Consider the following 22,594-nt stretch of genomic DNA (forward strand, 5'->3'; position numbering starts at 1 on the left):
TGACCCCATGGCAGGTGGACAACTTGTCTATTCCAGCCCAGTCATTTCCTTTCCTGGTCTCCAGAAGAAAGATGTGCTTTATAGCTGAAAAAAAAATTCTTCCAGTCAGACTTTTAGGGGTGTTCCCAAAGCTTGAATATTCTCTACTCCTAAAAAACAGAAGTATTTTTATTGAGTACTCTAACAAAGTGGTTTAAGGAGCAAGGCCAATAAATGCTATGAAAAACAGCTACTAAGTTGTGGTGTAGTTTTCACAGCCTTTCTGGCCAAAATGCAAGTTGAAAGGTGTACTGATCTCAGTGTTGAGAAAACACAGCTGCAAGGATTTCTGAGTGCCTGCTGACAACCTAAAAAGTCTCACTTGCAATGTACACATAGGTAGAGGCTGTTAATTAGCAACGTCCACACCCAAATTTTTTTTTTCCAAGGTAACTGGTAAGTAGGAATTAAGCCCACCTGTTAGACGCAGTCAAAAGAAATGCAATGCTGGCACCAAAGGAGTTAAACCATAAACATTCACTTTTTCTTTTTATTAAGAAAGCATGCACAAAAATAAACTTGTGAGACCACGCCCCTCTCTCCTTGACCCTTGACACAAAGCACTGAGGGCAATGCCACTGTGGAAGGGCCTGCAAGAACTCTCCATGGCACGTTTGCATCCCTTCACTCCCTGTAGCTGGTACCAGTGTGGAGCTCCACATAGCCAACCCGATGCCTTCCCACACATTGACAATGCACATGTATTTCAGAGGCAGAGGAACGAGGCTAATTTGCACACTGACCGGCGTGTATTTACATATGCAAACAAGGAGCAAATCAATATGCAGATGAGATAAATATGCAAATTTTGGGGACTTTCATATGCAGAAGGAGCCATCTTCCTTTTTTCTTCCAGTGGTTTCAGATTTCCACAGGGCTGGCTCTGTGATATGCTCTGCGAAGCACTAACTGGCACCAACCAGAGGCTGTCTCTGGTGCCACATTCCACAGAAATCCAATCACACACGCTTCCAAGTTGTATCATTACCATCCTGAGGCAGCATAGATAACAGCTAATTCCATGCTGAAGTTGGCTCTGGGATTCCTCACCTCTCTTGGAGATACTCACTGATGAACTCCCCCTCAATACACACATTTAAAAAAGAAAAAAAAAAGAAAAAAAATCCCACTGCCCCACCTCCCCAGTACAATGAGACTGTCCACTTCCCTGACAAAGATCCAACTCATTTATCCCTACAGCAAATTTAAAAAGCAATTTTAGTTCCCCATCTTCCTTCAGTCAGAGCAGAGGTTACCTCCTCTTTCCCAGGTATGTCAAAGCCACCATGACACTTCATTTCTGTCTTGTTCCTTTCACTGATAAACAGGGAATAAGAGCTGGGGTAGGCTTTACAAAATACTAAAATGAAACAAGAGGTTTGACAGAACACAGCCATATCAGAAAAACAAAAAAAAAAGTAACTCAGGACGCAGCTTAGGGAAGGAGGAATTTCAATACTAACTCCTGCATCTGTTTTGCTTTCCTAATCTGCTGACAGAAACCATTAACTGGGATTTACATTCTATTCCATTATCTTCCTCAGCTGAACTGCAAGGAGTCTGACCTACCCCATCCCACCCCTTCTATACAATACTCTTTGGCTGTTCAGCTCTATTTCATCCCCTCTCCTAATGCATCTCTTACAAAAAATCACTTCTAAGAGCCTCTCACTTACTCAACCAGAGGGTTTGAGCTCCTTGACCAGAAGTCCCTTGATTCACCTCCATTCTGAGCAGCAGCTTCCTCTTTCCACCATTAACCCATCCACAAAGTGGGAACCACTGACTGAGAATTTACACCAATGCAGCAAGGCTCCTGTTGCCACAGACAAGGACAGTCTCCAAAAAGGTACAAGGGGCAGAGGGCCAAGTAACAATTGAGCAAATACTGATGGCGTGAGAAAATTTTTAAGTTTGCATATGCAAGTAAGAGCCTCACTGCATACTTTGAAGAAAGGCTTGAAAGGGGCAGGGGTGAAATTAAAAGCTCTGGAAAACAGAATTTGCTGGATCACAACACCCTCGACTGCTTCTTTTACCTGATGAGTACATAAGGCTTCACTTCCTTGGAGACTGCAAAAGGCAGAGTAGTCAGGATCCTCTCAAAATCACTCTTGGTCCTCACTAGGAGGCAGTGCTTTCTGAAACCCAATATCTCTGCTGAAACATCATTTTTACTATATTACCCTTTCTCCAAACTCAGGTTTTCCCTCCCAGCTCAGCTTAGCTCTCCCAACTTAAAGAGATTATCCTATTTGCACTTGGGATCTCTATTTCTTTTCTTGCTTTTCCTGCTGATGTGAAACAGTTCACTGAGCTGAAATCACCCTTCCACAGTGTCCCTTTAGCCTCCTGACCTTTACAACATTTAAGAAATAGCATAACTACAGGCTCCCGGGGTCTACTAGACTCTCACTCAGTAGCCAATACAACAGATTTACTGTCTGCTTTGAAGGGAAAGAGGGATTGCTAAATGCAAAATGACAGAGGCAGAGAAAGATGCACACAAAGATTCAGCCTTCTGAGGTCTTTTTGTGGCAGCAAGGACCTATCTTTCTGCCCAATACAGGGCACCACACAAGATTTGATCTGATGCACCCGAGGCCACCAGAGGAGGGGAAGGGCTGTGCTCAGTTATTGATAATAATAATAACAACAACAACAACAACAACAATAATAATAAACAAAAGAAGAAAAAAGAAAACAGGACGCAATGAAAGATTATCTTCGGCAGCATCTTGCGGTGGCTTCTCTGGCGGAGATAGAGAATATATATCTATATACAGGCAAGGTAGGAAGGCTGGAGTCAGTGGTGTGGCACCATTCACCCCACGTCCCCCTCTCCTCCCACGTCCTTCACAAAGGACGGGCTCTTAAGTCTGTAACTCGCTAGGTGATCAAGTCCCAGTCGAAATCATCAGGGATTTCCTCATTGGTGCCTGGAGGAGGCCCTGAAGGCCGAGGGACCAGATGATGAGCTGAGTAAAAAGAGTTAAAAAAAAAAAAAAAAAAAAAGAACAGTTAGAAGAAAATATGTCATACTTTTCCACAGTGAGCATTGGGCCAAATGAAAGCATTAAGGGCACTGTGGACTTCTCTATTCCAACAGTATATGCAATAACGCTATTGGCATGAATTTCTCCCTGTCAGACAGCACCTACCAATGTCTGTTGGTGGTGTGCTATGAAATTCTCCAGAGCAGCTTCTACTGAGGTTAAAGCCTCAGCTTCCTTAACTTTTCTCACAGCTGACTGCTAGTAAAACACAAAGGAACTTCAGCAACATAAGCTTCTAATGTAATTTTGCCTTTGTCCAACCAGCTGATGGTGACACAGGGCTAGGAGACCATTTATATGAAGTGAAATAAATCAGGTGGTGGAATAAATTCTAAAATCTATTAGAGCTGTGGCACAGCCCTAATGAAGAGTCCCTGACAGTCCAAGCACTCTATCTACCCTGAGCGCTTCATTGGATTAGTGAGTGTTTTGGGAGAAACGCAGAAGGCTTGAGAACCAGTTCTTAAATGTTCAGATATATTATATGTCTTACTGTCACTTCTTACCTGGGCGATTATATCCTGGAGAGTCTTGGGTAGAAATCTGGTACATCGGAGATGGACCGGAGAAGAGATGGGGAGGCTGGGGCTGACCATAAGAGTTCACTGTGGAATGAAATGAAACAAATGGTTAATGGTCTGATCAGCTGTCTTAGTTCTGATTGGGTTGCATCTCAGCCACAGAGCAACTAACTCAAACATGCAGAATTCTGAGATGTTCAGTTGCCTGGCCCTAAGCAAAAGCTATAGCTTGGTCGAGATTCTTGTTCTTGGCACCTGCAAGAGTTTCACTTATTATTTTAAAATAAACTTTTCATCTAGAAATGCCAGAAGATGCCTCACTACTTATATATTTTTCACTGTTTACTATTAAGTCATTTAGTTAAAATACTAGATGACACACACCATCACAGTTGCACCAAGATCATGTCTGCACTCTCCTTGGAGTGCGTTCTTCTGTTCCTTGTCCAGTAAGTCTTTTGCCAATATAGGCACAAAAGCTTTCTCTTTTACAGCTACTGCCACTTAGAACAGCAAGCTTTCTACCTTGCCATTCCTTACTGTTGGTTTTGTACCAAAAACCCTTCCTTCCCTTTTCCTTTTACAGGTTAACCATTTAAATGCAATTCTTCCTGGAGAAGATGCTTTTTGGTAGTATGCATCACATAATGGCACACGTAGGTCGCAGACGCAGGACATCCTAATAATTTTTTACAGATAGACGAGACTGATTTCATAGAATCACTGAATATCCTGAGTTGGAAGGGACCCGCAAGGATCACTGAGTCTAACTCCTGGCTCCACACAGAACCACACAAAAATCAGGCCATATGACTGGAAGCACTGTCTGCTTGAACTCCAGCAAGCTCAGTGCCATGACCACTTCCCTGGGGATCCTGTTCCAGTGCCTGAATCAGTGCCTGATTCCAGTGCCTCTTCACCTTCGCAGTGAAGAGCTTTTTCCTGACAACCAACATGACTCTGCCCTGTCACAGCTTCAGGCTGATCCCTTAGGTCCTATCGCTGGTCAACAGAGAGAAGAGATCAGCACCAGCCACTCCACTCCCTCTCATGAGGAAGCATGGCCATGATGACATCTCGCCTCAGCCTCTTCTTCTCTAGGCTGAACAAACCAAGGGACTGAATATGGTTTGTATAAACAGAGCTGCTTGGTGCCATACTAAGTACAAGGTTGCATGAAGTTTAGGATATGTATAGCATTGGTCCTTCATTATTGTTATATTTTAGTTTCCCTCCGAATTACCTTGATTTATGGATTGCTCCTGTTTGCCACTGTTTAGGGCACAAGAATCAGAGATTCGAGGGGGCTGCTGTGGGCCAACCAGATGAGGGAGCTGACCAGTCTGGGTAAGGAAGTGATTAAGAGAGTCACAGAGATTGGCAATATGGTGTTGATCCAGTGTCCAGTTCTTCCGCTCGGCCTGGCGCAGACTCTCCATTAACTCTGCAAGAGATAAAGACAGTGTCAAAAACAGTAACTAAACTGCAGTCACCCCTGTTAAATTTTTTGTCTTCCGTTCCTAAGTCTCACCTTCTCCCCACAAACTCAACTTCATTACTTATGATCAGTCACTGGAATAATGGGAGAGCTTCCTTTTTAAGGTATTGTCTCACTGACTTCAGTAAAGAAAGGATAAGCAGGAGGGAAAAATCCTCATTTGCTTTCTGACATACTTTTATGAATTAATTCCTCTTGCCCTGAATCCCTACAGTGTTCAGGTGCTTTAGGGTCTTTAACAGGATCCATGAAGTAAGATGTGTCATACAAATGGAACAGCTGAGTCACCGAGAAAATGAGACTTGCTGAAGTTAAGTTGAAAAAAAAGATCTGCATTCCCAAATTCGAGATACTGCAGCCCCTAGTTGCTGAGTCACTAGACCTCACCACTAGGACAATACTGACCTGAAAATTGGGAGTGCTCAATGCTAGACCAGTTCAGCCGGTTTACCATCTTGAAGCTCTCCTTCAGGGAATCAATGCTGGAGCACCAATCAGGAGGAAATGCTGTAATGAAATGGAAAAAAGATTATTCCAATACACAACACCCTTTTCCTCCATACCTTACTAGAAGATAACTGGCCACTTCAAAGATATTAACTCTGTAGTAGATAGAAATCTTTTTGCCCTTGGAAGACCAGGGGCAGTGCCTCCCTTTTCATTTAGCTTCTGAACTTATCCTGCATCCCTAAACAGAATCTCAAACTTAGCAGGACCATATCCCTAATAAGAAGGCAATTTCCTTCTCAGATTTCAAACATAACTGGCTGTCATCCTTTTTTTGCTCACTATGTAGGCAATTCTTAGGGGAAGCTCACTTGTAGAATTTCTGTCTGAGGGATCCCCACTGCTCCATTTCTCCCAGCTGTTCTATCCATCAGCCCTGACTCACCAAAGCCAGCATTGTTGATTGAAGCCTGTGACTGCTGCTGCTGCTGATGCTGATGTGGCTGCTGCTGTGGGTGGGAGTGTGGGTGATGTTGATGCTGGTGGTAGCCTCCATGCTGCATTGGGGGAGGGTGCATGGACATCACTGGTGGAGGGCCATAACTTTCACCACCCTGCTGCTTTCCCCCTTGGGATGGGCAACCCTCTGGAGTTGGAGTGTGGAGTGGTGGAGCAGCACCCACTGCTGAGGGGCCCTGCTGTTGTTGCTGGTACATGTAGTAGTTATGGTTGGAGGGCTGCATGTCACCAAGGAGAGAAGAGAAACCTGTGGGATGAAAGAGAGAGGAGGAAACTTTAAGAGCTGCCTGGATCAGACCTCTGCTTAAATTAACCATCTCTAATGTCACACTGAGGATGAGCAGTGCTATTTAAGAAGCTTTTGTGCTATTTAAGAAGCCCTCTAGAGGCTGCCAATAACTAACACCTGCAAGTTAAGTTCTTACTGTGTACCAGGTTCCATCAAAAACAAAAGGCTCTACCAAGTCCCAGCAGAATTATTTCCTTAGTGTTAATTTAAGTGTTTAAACACTTCTATGCCTCCACATACTTCATCTATATCTATCAAGTAATGCATGCTTTGTGGAGATTTTAGGCGCATGTTATTTTCCTAGAAATGACCACTAAGCAAACTTAAGCAACAAAACATTTAGAAAATGGAGGTTGATAAATCTGATTTGTTGTTTCCAAAAGCTCCCTTCAGATTCTATCTTACAAGCAGTTTCATCTGAGACCTTCATAATTTTTCTCACACAGATCATTAGTGGTCATGCTTCCTACTGCTTTTGTACACTGAGCACAGCACACATCAGGGCTCCTTTATTACTTTAATTCTTCCTGACTTTTCAGATGTTATTATTTCTATCCTCTTCCATTACAGGTATCCCCTACATGCAAGAGCATCGTATGTTCTCCATTCTTCCCCATAACAGGAGTTCTGCACATCTCTTACATCTGCTTCTCTGTTTTCTCCTGAGGTTATGGAAATTCTAAGAAAAATCACAGTGAAAGGCATTACTTGTCAGTAACCTGAGCTACCATTCATTAGTTGATCCTCTGTAAAAGCAAGCCTCAGTTCTTCACTAGAGCCAAAATTAACCCTTAGACCTACTAACTGCAATGGAGCAATAGGGTCAATATTATTCTGACTCCAAAAGGCCAATATCCTGACTCAAAATTACCAACACAATTTCCTCAAAAACTGCAAGTTTTTCTAGATGACCTTACAGTTGTAGAACTGAAAAGCAGATTGTTGCTTAATTTTTAGAGGCAGAAGCACAGAATTAGTCAAGGTTCTTCTCTGCCTTTGTGTAGCCTTCTTATTCTACAGCACCTCACACAACAGATTCCTACTAGTAATATCAAGTGCCAACTTGATCAAAGCCTATTATTATTTCACCGAAGTTACAAATTCAGGACGCTTCTCCTAGAGTAACAAACTCTGCCTGCACTATATGCTGACTGAGAGCATAGGTGAAAGTCTCATTTAACCACATATTCCTTTCTACACCAGACTAGTATTTAGAAGAATGTTTAAAGATGAAGACAATTGGAGACTCTCCAGAAGTGCTTTCTGTGGAAAACACAGACCTCATCCCTACAGTGGTTATGCCTCCTGGTAGCTGCTTCCTCAGTAACAGAAAAGTCAGCTATGAATGAAGTTATAGGCTCCCTCTCCTCCTCAAAGTTCAGTTCTCCAAGACTTTGTACAATTCTACTTTTAAAGGATCTTCACAATGATGACTTCTCATTTTCCTTTTGGGGAAATTCCACTGCCTACATGAAAAAAGCCTCCCCCTCTTACAGTTTCTAGCCTAACAGATTGTCAGTACTTCTCAGACAAGCTATTCTTCAAGGTCTTCATTTTTCTATGCTTCTACCATTTAAATATTTGCTTCTGTGTTAAGAAACAGTATTTTTAAATTATTACCCTTTTCACTCTGAGCAAATTAGTGAGGCGCAATAAAGAAAGGACATTCAGATTTCTTATTTGACTCTGGCAGAACTAATTACAGCACACCAAAGAAGCTTTGCTCCTACAAGAAGAAAGATCTGAGACATACCAAGGATAGATGAGTGGACAAGACTGTGTAAACAGATATCTGCCCACTTCACATGGTCCTTATGGTTACTCACCGTGCTGAGAGGAAGACGACTTCTCCAGCATGGATTTGTAGAGATTTCGGAAGGACCAGCTAAGATCCTGAAAGTTGATCTCAGAGTAGGAGAACTTGAAGTCGTGGTTGGCACTGTACAGTGGGGGGGGTACATCAGCCCCTTCACGGCCCTGTCCCCCTGCTACAGTAGAGGCAACGTCCACAGGCCCTGCAGACTGCTAAAAGAACCACACATGACAGAAATTAGGACTTTATTTTATACTAGATTTTTTAACTTCTGACAGGGCCCAGAAACTACATACAGGTAAAACACACACTGCTATCTCATGTCACTTAGCTCATCTTGCAGCAAGCAGATCTTCCCCAAAAGCTAGTTTTCTTGGTGACAGTTAATCATCATCCTCACCCTGCAGCATACTGACTCCAGCATATTCTTCAGCTCTCTAATACCATTATGCCTTTACCTGTATCCCCATCCAACCCTTTCTTAAATATCACTTCCTCCACTACTTTCCGTCCGATCAATTTTAACTTCTTTCCATTTTATTTTTTCCTCTGCCTCACCATTTTTCACTATTCCCTCTTTTCTTACCACTCCACTTTTCCATTCAAGCACCCTTCTCACTTTCCTTCCCCTTCTTTCACACTTCTTAAGACCTCTGTTCTCCACTGCTCACCTGACTATAGTTGGCAATGGGGGCAGTGCTCTGAAGTGACAGCTGAGGGGTAGCCTCAGGTGGCAAAGATGCTTCTGTGCTGACTGGAACAGCCCCTCGGGGGCTCTTACTTGCCTCTTGCTCCGGGGAGTCTTGTGGTATCTGTGGATGGGGAAGAAAGAGAGTAAGGGCACAAATGAAATAACAGATGGAGAAATGAAACTGCAGATGCAAAGTCAATTCCCCTACTGTAGTTCATGGCTTAGAAAACAGGAGGACTAGGCCTTAGTCACTGAAGAGACAAGATAATGAACTTGAAATATAATTAATTTTGCTACTGAACAGCAGTAACAATGGCCAATGAGCACAACATACATATTAATCCTCCTCATCTATATATGCTGCCCCCCCGTCTAGTGCTGGAAGAACTCCTTTGAACAGGAATTGAACTTGCACTCCTGCTCCATGCTGTCAGGAAACAGTAACACTCACGTCATCATCAGGAGGATGCCGCCTCTTGCGAGATATATCTGGACACGTATCTATTGTCCAATAAGAGCCCTGGAAAAAAGACCCACTGGTGAACGAATGATTGTGTTATTAAATCAGAGAGCTTCCTACAGCAGCGGGTTACTGACTCAAATAGTGTAGCGCCAACTAAATAACAGAACCACACTGAATATCAGACAACCAAGAATTGGAAGAGATTGCATTGTGTTGTATTGAACAATGATGCTATCCACTTTCATCACTCCAAGATGTTTAGATCCAAGGTAGACCAACACTTTAGCGCCTGTAACTTCCCCTTCACTATCTCCTCACAGCATGTAATTTCTATTGGACCAACTCAGTGTTCAAACTAGGCAAAAAGAAATAAGGGCCACCTTTTCCACACTTGTGAGACTCCACTTTCAGTACTGTGCCCACTTGGGTCTTTCCAGTGCAAGAAAGACATTAACATATAAGAATGGAACCAAAGGAGGTCCACCACGATGACAGGAGACTTAAACACATGATGTGAACACATTTCACACAGAGAAATTTGTTTCAGCCAGAGAAGGGAAGGCTAAGGGAATCTAGCCACTGTATTCAATGATGTAATGAGATTATAAAAAAGACAGTCAAACTCTTCTAAGAAATGCATAGCACAAGAGACAACAAACAAAAGTTATAGCAAAGGAAATTTCAGTAAGATATAAATAAATTACGGTGATGTGCTAGAACAGGCACCCAACAAAGACCTCAAAAACCCAATCCAATTGTTCTTGTCCGGTAAGCTGGGGAAGAGGGGAGAGTGGAGTTTGACCTCCAGATATCCCTTTCAACCTGAAATAGTCTATTATTATGTCAGTTTGTTGTTTTCTGAAGCAGTGAGTATAAGCAGAACTCTAGGGTGTACATTTTTACCTCCAGTCAAAATCTGAATAATCAGCAACAAGTACTGGATGGATTTTCATTACAACCAAAAACCAATATATCAATGAGAACGTGCAAATATATACACTGAAGTCAGTCAGGATTCCCTAGAATAAACCATATAATCAATGGTATTTTTGCAGTGATCTTCAGAGAGACATATTACTTCTAATTTTAGGTGTCAACTGAGCATCATCTTGTCCTTCAAACACAACCTGAAAAAGCCTGCATGAGTGACCCCTTCTGGTAACTTCAGAATGCAGGGGGAAAGTGAAAAAAAGAAAAGTTAGATTTGTGTCTAAATGCATAGTTTCACACTCCAACTATCACCTTCTGCTTGGTGATTTCATAAAAGTAACAACATCTGCATGCAACAACTTGGTTTTGCTAACAATTCCCCTTTACAACTGATATATACTAACACAGCTTTATCAGCTCTTACTAAGCCAACAAGTAATTAAACTCTTGAGTTCTTTTAGTAACAGATTCTACAGATTTGAACTACCTGATCATGACCTTTTCCCTCCAACATCAAATGTTTTGCAGTCCTAAATAAGCAGTAGTCCTGCTCTCAGTTTCCCAGATCTTGCCTCCATGATGTCATGTCATAATCTTGCCATTCACCACCAGACACTAAAATCTTTCACAATAAAACAGGTTGGACTAGACACACATTTTACACATGAATATCAACAAGAAGAAACAAAACTGACAACTTCACCCTATTTACTCCTTCTTCCATGATCTTTGAAGTCAACTGAAGATCATGATATGGAAAAGATGTCCCTTTATAGGTTCCCTTTAAACAAATGCTTCTGTAGTCAAGCACGGCAGTAAATTTTACTACTGCTTCCCTTTCTGCCTACACTTCAGGTTTCAAATTCCAACAATCAGTTAGAAAGGGCAATTCTTGTTCATTTCATGCAGTTTTAAATGGTTTGGCCAGAAGCACCCAGATTTCTTACCTTCCCTGGATCATCCCTTGGTCTAGGCACTTTACGAAAACACTTATTCAGAGAGAGGTTATGACGAATTGAGTTCTGAAGAGAGATTGAGACACAAAGGTAAGTGCTATAACAAAAATGTACAGTTTTCTGTGTACGTTCAGGAATGGGTAAATTAAACAGAAGGGTAGTGCACACTCAAACGCACTACATACACCCACAGTAGGGCAGAATAGAAGCTGAGGAAATCATAGGAATTTATGAGGCTGAGTAACATGCAGCTGAACCATCTATGCATATACAGAAGGTACTATAAAAATACTATCAGTGTGATGCAGAGGTTGGTAGTGATGTGGGCTTTGTGGGTGGTGATTTTTGTCTTCCTGCTTTTTTCCCCTCCTTTCCCCAGGGTCCTACTTACAGGGCTACCACATACATATAACAAAAATCTCAAAGAAAATGGGACTCCCATTTCAGTTTGTTCCTTCTCTGGTCATCTTATTTTCACATCTGTTTCTTTTTATTTTGCTCAGTGAGCATATTTGGCACAAAGATAAGAAAATAAAGTCCATTTATTAGACAGAAAGAGCACTTTAGCTATGGAAATCCTTACCTTCCAACCAATACCAGCATTTTTGTAGTAGGGAAAGTTGTCACAGATCCAACGGTAAATCTCACTAAGTGTCATCTTCTTGGCAGGGGATGAATTGATTGCATATGTGATCAGAGTGGCATAACTGTAACGTGGCTTGCCATCTTGATGCACTGCAGCCTCATCCTTACTGAGAGTAGCATTGGGATCTGTCGGTGAGCCTGGAGGACACTTTCGGGCAGCCCCTGGAGGTCCTGCTTGTGAGGAACCCCCTAATTTTTCAATAGTAGCTCTTAAAGTAAGCTGTGGGAGCCAGTCTATGGAAGTGAGGCTGCTTTCCAGGTCAGAGGCCATGATATTGGAAGCAGCTGTATCTGTGGGGAGACAAAAGGAGAAAGGGATCTCCAGAGATACAACCAAGATGAACCATAAGAACAGAAATATACATATGCATTCCTCTTCTACTTCTTCCCCCATTAAAAAACAGCTGAGTGAAGATCATCCTACTTGAGATACCTTATTAACAGCCAAATATAATCATCAAAAAAAGGCCTATCTTCGCATCCTCCTAAGAGCCTTCCTTGCTGATAATAGCTAGGAAAATGTTGATGATAACTGCTTGTACAGTCTTATCCAGAGCATCTCAACTGTTCTCAGGTGAACAACCAAGATTTATTTAAAGAAAGTAGACTATCTTCTGCAACGGTATCGCATTCACTTCTTTACTATCTAAGCAATATAACCTTGAGACCATCAGTAAGATTACATTATAATCCAGAAGGTTTTCTACATCAGGTAAGAGGAGAATCATATCTAAAAGGGAATACTCCTTCACACCATATCCAAACAACAGTGGATCTAATCATCTAATTAAGGTCTTCTGGAGAAGTCAGGACTGTTACCATCTTAATTTGGGAGAAATTAATTTCTCTCTAAGGACAAAACTATTTGTGTTTTGTTTTGCTTTGTTTTTGCATCAGGCGACATTATAATTAATACTATTCCTTACAGCCTGGATTATGTATCTCATTTAAAACACCAAGACTATGCATAATACTGTATACAGATAATTACAAATACTGTGTTGAGGTAGATGCAGACCATATCAAACTTGTAATAGTCAAACTTCTGCCTGCTATAATAAATTTGTCCTAAATATACATATCATTATTATTGACTTAAGTCTGGCTTAATTCACAATATAACAAGAAACTGTTTTCCCCAAATCTGAGACACAACAAAAACTGCCTTATCCAAGCTCACACACAGGACGGAAATAGACTCATGAACTTTCCTCTCATAAATACTACATATTTCCCTCATATAAGATACATCTGTCCAACATGACTAGCACTTGTACCCAGGGTTTTCTATTTAATTATTTCATAAGAAGAAAATATTTAATAGTACAAACATATATACATTTGCACACTCAGTACACAAGCTTTGTAGTAGTCATGGCATCATAAATATTATTCTTACTTGCAATTGGCTGCATCATTATGTGAGTAGATATCCCTTTAAGTTTGGACCGAGTTTCCACAGCCAAAATTTGCACTGTTCTGCACTGAAACTTTGCATAAATAGAAGAATAAAGTCTTAAAAGGCTGCAAGTTTTGCACCTTCCACTTTGGAAATTAATCTTTTTAGAGAATTAGACAATACTATCCCATTGCATGTTAGTACATACAAAAGTTAAATTCCTAAACACATGCATACACTTAGGTACATCGTCATGCAACAGATTACCCACACACACACACATCTAGGAGAGAAAAGACTAACATCAACATATTCCACTTCTGAAAGATTCTTTACATAACACCTCCCACCCAAGCCCATCACTCATCTGAGCAAATCAGATGAGACAGGGAGACACCCATCTGTGCAAGTAACAAACAGACATTAGTGCTAAAAACAGGTATTTGTCAATAACACAGTGTGGATGGATCCAGCATTTTGGCACAGGATTGTCAAATGACAAGAATGACAAGAATTGACATTCTTCCCCTACAATCATATGCATTATACAGAATTATAGAATGGCTGAGGTTAGCAGGGCTCTGAGTCCATCTGCTCCAGACCTACAGCAGGGTGCCCAAAGTCATGCCCAGGCAGCTTCTGAAGATCTCCAAGAAGGAGATCTCTCAGCCTCTCCAGGCAACCTGTGCCAATGCTCCATCATCCACATGGCACAGAATTTCTTCCTGGCGTTCAGAAGGAACCTCCCATGTTCCAGTTTGCACCCACTGCCTCTTGTTCTGGTCTTCACCTACAAGAGCCTGGCTCTGTCATCTTTGAACTCTCCCTTCAGGCATTTAGAGACATTGATGAGATCCCTCTAAACCTTCTTTTCTCCAGGCTGAATAGCCCCAGCTCTCTCAGCCTCTCCTCATAAAAGAGGCACCCTCCATCATCTTGGTGGCTCTTTGTTAGACTCTCTCCACTATGTCCACATCCCTCTTATACTGGGGATCCCAGAACCGGATGCAGCACTGAGTGCAGCCTCACAAACGTCAAGAAGAGAGGCATCACAGAACCACAGAATTGCAGAGACTGGAAGAGACCTCTAGAGAGCATCAAGTCCACCCCCCCTGTCAAAGCAGGCACCCTACAGCAGGCTACTCAGTTAGGCATCCAGGCAGGTCTTGAATATCTCCAGTGAAGGAGAATCCACAACCTCCCTGGGCAGCCTCTTCCAGTGCTCCGTCACCCTCACTGTGAAGAAGTTCCTTTGCATGTTGGTATGGAACTTCCTATGCTCCGGTTTATGGTCATTTCCCCTTGTCCTGTCCCCACAGACCGCTGAAAAGAGGTTGGCCAGGTCTCTTTGACTTCCACACTTAAGATACTTATACACATTAATCAGATCTCCTCTGAGTCCTCTTTTCTCAAGGCTGAACAGACCCAGTTCGCACAGCCTTTCCTCATAAGGGAGATGCTCTAGGCCTGTAATCATCTTTGCGGCCCTCTGCTGGACTCTCTCCAGGAGATCCCTGTCTTTTTTGTATAGGGGAGCCCAGAACCAGACACAATACTCCAAGTGAGGCCTGACCAGGGCAGAGTAGAGGGGGAGGATCACCTCCCTTGACCTGCTGGCCACACTCCTTTTAATGCACCCCATGACCACACTGGCATTCTTGGCCACCAGGGCACACTGCTGGCTTATCACCAACCTGTCATCCACCAGGATCCCCCAGGTTCTTATCCGCAGAGCTCCACTCCAGCAGGTCATGTCCCAGCCTGTACTGATACTCGTGATTATTCCTTCCCAGGTGTAAGACTCTACACTTGCTTTTGTTAAACCTCATCTGGTTTCTTGCTGCCCAACTCTCCAGTCTGTCCAGGTCTTGCTGAATGGCAGCACAGCCTTCAGGTGTGTCAGCCGCTCCTCCCAGCTTTGTATAATTGGTGTACTTGCTGAGGTGGACACTATCCCCTCATCAAGGTCATCGATTAAGATACTGAACAAGAGCAGACCCAGCACCGACCCCTGGGGAACACCTCTAGTCCCAGGTCAAGCAGGGTTCACTTCTCATGGCTTACTGGCAATACTTGGCCTAATACAACCAAGAATACCTTTAGCCTTCTTAGCAGCAAGGGTACATTGCTGACTTAGGTGCAGCTCGGTGTCCATCAGGATTCCCAAGTCTTTTTCTGCAGAACTACTTTCCAGATTGGTACTTCCAGCATATCCTGGCGATCAGGATTGTTTTACTCCAACACATTTGCAGGCACTAAACTTTTCGTTTTCATGCATGTGCTCATCACACTTTTCAGAGATCAAAAATCATCGCATGACGTCAACAAAATCCATCCTTCAGCCACCAAAAGCAGTTGTACCACTGCACTGGGTTCAGAAGACAAATCCTAACTGCACAGCTAATGTTATAATTCACACTTCAATGCATGCAGAGACTGAAAAGTTAAATTGCAGCACTACAGTATCTGTGACAAGTGGAAAAAACAATTTCTCTCTGTGAAGGAAAGGAAAAATCCAACTACTACTAACCTATCTATATACTCAACTGCCACAGTACCAGTTGATAGCAATGACTACTAACTCCGTAACTAACTAGAAAATCAGGGCTGCAAAAGGATTTCTGTTATGTGCCTGGGAAGATCACTGAGCAGATCTAATGAGCTATATTAAAGCACATGTAAGACGAGGGATGATCCCAGATGGACAGCACAGCTTCACAAAAGGTAGATTGAGTCTGATCAATCTAGAGGTCTTCTATGATGGAATGACAGCATCAGCGCATAAAGGAAGGGCAACCCATGTTGTCTATCAGAACCTGCGTGAGGCCTCTGACATGGTCCCACACCACATCCTTATCCTTATTACCCTTAATTGGAGAGATATGTATTTGTAGGCTGGACTATTAAGTGGATAAAGAACTGGTTGGAATGTCACAGCCAGAGCGCTGTAGTTAACAGAGCTATGTCCAAGTGGAAGCTGGTCACAAGTGGTGTCCCCCAGGACTAAGTATTGGGACCACTGCTCTTCAACACCTTTACCAATCACCTAGACAGTGGGATTGAGCGTACCCTCAGTAAGTTTGCTGATGATACTACGTGGTACAGTTGATCCAATAGAAGGAAAGGATGCTATTCAGAAGGACCTGAACAGGCTTGAAAAGTGAACATATGAGAAACAAATGGGGCTCACCAAGGCCAAGTGCAAGGTGTTACACTTGGGTCAGGACAACCACAAATATGTACAATAACCTGGAGAACTCACTGAGAGCAGCCCCGTGGAAAAGGACTTGAGGGTCCTGGTGGGCAAAAAGCTGAACACAAGCTAGCAGTGCGCGCTCACAGCTTCGAAGGCCAAATGTATCTATCCTGGGTTGCCCTAAAAGTAGGGTGGCCAGCAGGGCAAGGGAGAAGATTGTTTCCTCTACTCTGCCCTCTTGAGGACCAGGGCCATCAGCACAAGAAGGATGGGGAGCTGCGGAGGAGGTCCAGAGGAAGGCAACGGGAGAGGTGCTTCAGCCCTCTGATACCTATGAAAAAAGGTTGAGAGCTGGGCTAGCTTAGCTTGGAGAAAGCTCCAGAGAGTCCTCATTGTGGTCTTCCAGTACTTAAAGGGGCTGATAAGCAGGAGGAAGACCTATGTTTTACATGGTTTGCTAACAAGAGAACAAATAGGAATGGCTTTAAACTAAAACAAGGAAGTTTTAGGTTAGATGTTAGGAAAAAAGTAATTACTCAGAAGGTGCTAAGGCTCCGGAACAGACTCTTCAGAGAAGTTGTAGATACTCCTGTTCCAGGACGCATTCAAGGCCAGGTTGAATGGAGCCCTGGGCAGCCAGATCCAGTGGGTGACAATCCTGACTGTGGCAGTGGAGAGCTGGGGGTGGAATCGGGTGGTCTTCCAGGTCCCTTCCAAAACAAGACATTCCGCGATTCTGTGTCAAAATGTCTGAACTATAGCAGACTCAGTGCTGCGATCACTTGGCCGGTGAGCCTGTTTCAGTGTCTGACCATCCCCTCTAGGCAACAAGCCTTTTCTTAATAGCAAATCTGAACCTCTCCTGAATAAAGATCACCTCAACCAAAAAGTGCTACTGTCAGACATTAATAAGTAAATAAATAAAAGCAATGTAATTATTCCTTCCCAAATTATACAAGAGTAAAGCAACAACATATTTTTGTACAGATTCTGGGGGCATGGAAGAAGATTGCTGACGTATAAATCTAACTGAAACACAGCTAAACTTGCATGGTAATTTTACTTGTACAGTCTTCAACAAAAAGTATTATTCTGATGAACTTTGGAGAAAGAAATAAACTAATGTCAGCCAAATGCTAAATTTTTAAGCATGCTTCATAAATTTAAATTTCCACAGAGGAATCACAGAACAAATCATCTTACCACATGCATATTAAGCAATTACAAAACATCAGTTGAAGCTATTTTACTATTGATTTGTATTGCTAGCACAAGTTTACCAGTCAATCTCCCCAACATTTATTTATTTTTAAGACAGTATAGATAATAAAAAGATGAAGTAATAAAAGTCTACAAAAGACTGAAATACCAATTTGAAACAACAGAATTTTAGGAAACAAAATGAAACAATGTAGTTTCCATAGAGCTTCAGATTTGCCCAGGCTAAGTCAGTAGAACATTCAGGATGATTGGATATACAGTAAAACCTAAGGTTGATAGACAACACATTAACTGTCAAATATACAAGCATTTCTGTATTAGCGTAGAACACCTTTGTGAAGGAAACAATCAGGTTAAAACTAAGTCCTATTACATCTACACTAAGAATCTGCATTTTTTTATTCCCTGGTTCATAAAACTCTTTGACAGAGAGGCAGAGACAGAAAACAAAATCCTCAAAGCTTAAATAATAATTTAAAAGTTCCTCTGACATCATGGGCGAACATAACAAAACAGGAGCATCGCTTTTGGAGCAGTTCTCATAAAATATATAAAATATATGCTATAGTTAATGTATATAAGCAACAAAACATATTAACGTTTAATATTTTTTATTAAAATGGTAAAAAAAGAGAGAGCAACAAAGGCATAAAGCTAGTGGGATATTTGACCTTGTTTTTGTAAATCCAAAGCATCAGCGCCGCTTGATAGCAGTGGTTGCAACTCTTTGTGAGTTCTCAAGGTGCTCATTAAAGATTTTTTTTTAATCAAGTTTTACTCTTCCTGTTCTTCATCCTTGACAGCAGTTGCTCACAGATGTGCGTACTGCCAAAAGCAATGACATGAATAAAATACGACTGAAGCAAGGGATATTTTTCTCTTATAAAATTCTGGTAAAAAGACAATCAGATTTCTGAGTTGAATATCTGATGACAACTCTATACATTCAATTTGAAAAATGTATTTATGCTGAATGAAAATAGAGTTGCAAATATACAGAAAAAAATTGAAAAAAAAACATCGATCTTGAAACCTGTTCTCAAATTCCTGTATCAAAACTGAAAGCATGGCTGCTTTCATATTTTTCTGTTCACAGGTCTGTGTTTAGGCAATGTATCAAAATGCAGAAAATTATTTGCCATAACTTGAGTTGGCACTGTACTATGCCCTCTGGGTGCCCTGATTTCAGCTCAGGCAGTATCAATAGCACACTGACAGATTGGTTGTTGCTGAGCTATAGGTGCATGCCCAAGGATGAGCAGGGCCACTCAGCAGGGCAAAGCAGCTGCCATGATGGCATACGGCAGGCTGCATTGTGAGCTGTGCCAGGCTGCATTGCAAGCTGTGCCAGGCTGCATGCAGTCCATGGGCCAAAGTTTGGACATGCCTGTGCGAGACAGTAGTTCCGAACAGAAAGCAAAGACTTAGACCCAACATCAATCCATGAAAAATCAAAGAAGAGTAAGACTGTTTTTCCAAGTTTAAACTTGATTGTGTTGCTGGGTTTATAAATCTGTGTCCTTACAGTACAGGACATGTAATATTCAAACGCAGCCAAATCTTCATGGAAGGAAATTCCAGAACATAATCATTACAAAAATAATTTGGTGTAATTTACCACATAATTATTTAAAAGAACACTTACTATCACAGTAATGCTTACTATAATTTCTGCTACATATCTCATTCACCTAATCAGGCAGTATACCTTCTGGACACTACTTCATGGATCAACAGAACAATGTTGTAGCCGAACTACAGCAGCTGATGATTCTATCAAATTCTCAGTTTATTGCCTAGCAATTCTTCTTTCAAACTTTTTTCTTTTTTTTTTTTTTTTTAATGATGGCACTTAAAGGAAAAAACAAACAAACAACTAACAACAAACACACTGAACTGGAACCAAGGGTGATCAAACAAACAAACACACACCTACCCCATTGGCAAGCCAGAATTAACTTCAAGTAAGTAAAAAGGAAGTTAAAGACCAGAATTCATAGTCTCCCATTTTACATGTATAGAAGTAAATGGTATCTGTTTATGCATTGGCTGATTTTAAAAAGTAAGGTTGGCAGTTATAATCACCATCAACAGCTGGAAATTGATTACAGTCTTCATTTCTCAAGTACTAATTCCAGTACAGTCCCAATTTAAGACAGATCAGAGATGCAAAAATGTTGCCCAAGTACCAATTCAAATCTACAGTTAAATACACAAGAATCTGTTTGATTTATAACCAAGTATATTAAAGAAAATCCTAGCACTGACTGCCTGGTAATAACTACTAATTCCCTTGGGATCAGTAGTACTTTACTACAGCTTTTCAGTAATGCTACTGTCTTATTTTGAATATTTGCCAATAGTAAATTAAACTTCACACTGAGAATGTAAGCCACCTTTTGGTCTATCAGGCCGTACTAATACCTGCTGCTGGACTGAAAGAATCTAATTTTGTCTACCTTGCTGTTTTGTGAATGCTTGAACAGTCAGCTCTTATCCAGTATCACTATTACTTACGTATCAGGACTGAAAATACCTAAAAAGTGAGGAACAGCACTCTAAGGTTCATACTGAACACAGTCCATAAACATTTACAACCAAAAACATTCTCTAAGACAGGACTCAAAGGCCGTCCATTCAGAATCAATTACAACTGAAGCAGGAGAGTAAAACAAGTGAAACTACATTGTACGCAACCTACAGAACATTCATATTCTACAGTAGACCTGTAAATTTATTTCCCTGTATTTATTTTCACTGTTGCTTTTTCTCCCTCCTGCTATTCTAACCCAATGAAACACTACTGTCAAAACATTCAAAGGAGACTCAAATTTCTGAACATAAACTTTGAGAAGGAAGGTATGCAGAACAGACTACTAAGTAGTGAGACATATTGTGGCAGAACCTGTAAAAAGAAGGTCACTTCTATTTAGGTGTCTAAAGCACAGATCCAGTGATCTAAATGACAATATCCATCTAGTATAGTGAGAGATAAACCTAGCTTCTGGCGTACTGAACAAATAAACAGGCAAAAAAGAAGCAGCTGAGTACAACTTTTCTGAAACAGAATAGTGAGAAGGATGTCCATTAAAGTAAATTGCTTCAGAAATTAAGAAAGAAGGTAACATACAAGAATACATGGAAAAATAAAATATATTTTCCCATCAAAGTAGAAGCTAATTTTGAAGTACTCATGCATATCACAAATGCAAGAAACCTATATTCTAGTATGAATACAAAAAGGAGAGAAGAATCAATGCTGCAAATTCCTGCATGAAGAAAAACTTGCCATCTCAGCACGTGCTTCCCCTCAAAAATAAGGAGATATAGACTAAGCAGGCAGGAACAAAACACTAGAAAACCTCACCTTTTCTAAGTAAAAAACCAAGGGATTTTTTCCCCCCTTACATGAAACAAAAAGATAAAGCTGATCTGGTTATCTGTATAGTCTGAAATTGTTATCCATCATTTTGGTAACTATTTGTGAAAAGGTTTCAGGAATTTTTTTTATGTTTCTGGAATCAAATCCAGAAGGGAGACAGAGGCTACTTTGCATTGTTTATAAAATGAAACTTAACATGAAGGGACTAATAGGGCTTGTTGTATCAACCCCACACACAAAAAGAGACTTGTTGCAGTTTGAAAGAACATTTCTGTCTGCAGAGTCATATGAAAGGAGGAAAAGTGTACCCTAGGCTAAAGAGGTAACATAATACCCTAAACCATGTTTCCCCTCTTTGGGAGCAGAACAACTAGCAGGAAAAAAAAACAACTCACACTAACAGAAGACTTAAACTCATTTACTAATAATTTATTCCCAATAAATTAATGGATTGGAGAGTTGGTAATACAGCATACACAGTTCACAGTGGTCACGAACCAAAGGAAAAAAAAATACACTTAAATACTTCAACCAAAGAAGTTGTCATCTAAAAAACATAGCACAGCATACCATATATGAATGTGAATTGTCATAATTGTAGTTATCTGACTCTACACTCTTATACAAAACTATTTAGTGTGCAAGATCAAATGGCTTTGAATGCTTAATGCTATTTCAAGTAAAAGAACACAGATAATACAGTAACAAAGACATTCTGAGCAGGAAATTCACTAAAAGATACAACAATACACTAAGATGGTACTAAAACTCCAGAGTTAGAGGGAGACAAAAATCTTTTTGTTCCCGTACTGCTCACTACATACCACTGAACTAGTTGTTCTGTTATAATCATATTGTTTTACAGATATGGTCTCCCTTTAACAAACAAATCTCAAAAAAATGAGGCTCATGCTAAGTCCAGGAGGAGAGAACAAAAATAAAACTAGTTTCTTTACATAACAGATTCTAATTACATAAATAACATAATAGCACATTTCCCTTCACTCTGTGAAAGGTGCATGAGTAAGAAATAATTTTGAATTTTGAGTTTAGTGAGTGAACAGCTGTGACTGTTTATGTAGTCTTGGTGGAATGGATGCAAGATTTGTGGGGACTATAAAGTCACCAAAACCCCGATGTCAGAAGTACGTCAGGATCCAATTCCAAAAGCATTGTGTTAGTACTGCACAAATCTGTTAGTTCTGCATAAATCTGGTATACAAAACTCAATCTACATGTTTAAGCTTATTAATAGATGGCATTATGGCCAACATTCAAAGTATTCTGATGTCAAGGAAGACAGAGTCTTTACATGCATGCAAGGCTAGGATCAAGTATAGTTAGTATTAAAATCTGTCAGGGCACTAAGATGAACTAGTAAAAAGATTTTTGTCATTTATTATATAAACATTCAGTAGAAATTCAGAGAAACCTCACTGTGAAAATGTGTTCAAAGTTAAGATTAGAGTCCTTATTTATGCTGCTGTGCAAGTGAGAGTAGGGGATATGTAATGCCTGTCAAAAGAAAT

General features: G+C 41.0%; 1 protein-coding gene across 10 annotated transcripts in view; it reads right to left on the reverse strand.

The window, feature by feature from the left end:
• Positions 1-501: 501 nt before the first annotated feature.
• Positions 502-22,594, reverse strand: part of FOXJ3 (forkhead box J3) — a 37,884-nt gene continuing 15,791 nt past the window's right edge. For 2 of the 10 annotated variants that reach the window (XM_046903103.1, XM_015292860.4), the window contains exons 2-13: positions 16,999-17,172; positions 13,267-13,357; positions 11,806-12,158; positions 11,214-11,288; positions 9,325-9,393; positions 8,854-8,994; positions 8,196-8,394; positions 6,007-6,327; positions 5,520-5,621; positions 4,860-5,060; positions 3,602-3,700; positions 502-3,017 (exon numbers count right to left, since the gene is read on the reverse strand). In XM_046903103.1, coding sequence (XP_046759059.1) covers positions 2,929-3,017; positions 3,602-3,700; positions 4,860-5,060; positions 5,520-5,621; positions 6,007-6,327; positions 8,196-8,394; positions 8,854-8,994; positions 9,325-9,393; positions 11,214-11,288; positions 11,806-12,158; positions 13,267-13,285 — 1,668 coding nt within the window. In that variant the 5' untranslated portion in view covers positions 13,286-13,357; positions 16,999-17,172 and the 3' untranslated portion in view covers positions 502-2,928. Of the gene's footprint in view, positions 3,018-3,601; positions 3,701-4,859; positions 5,061-5,519; positions 5,622-6,006; positions 6,328-8,195; positions 8,395-8,853; positions 8,995-9,324; positions 9,394-11,213; positions 11,289-11,805; positions 12,159-13,266; positions 13,358-16,998; positions 17,173-18,354; positions 18,509-22,594 lie in introns of all 10 variants that reach the window. The other 8 variants (XM_046903090.1, XM_046903100.1, XM_040650169.2 and 5 more) reach the window with 6 other exon arrangements.

The sequence above is a fragment of the Gallus gallus genome, chromosome 1 (genome assembly GCF_016699485.2).
Source record: "Gallus gallus isolate bGalGal1 chromosome 1, bGalGal1.mat.broiler.GRCg7b, whole genome shotgun sequence".
NCBI lineage: Eukaryota > Metazoa > Chordata > Aves > Galliformes > Phasianidae > Gallus > Gallus gallus.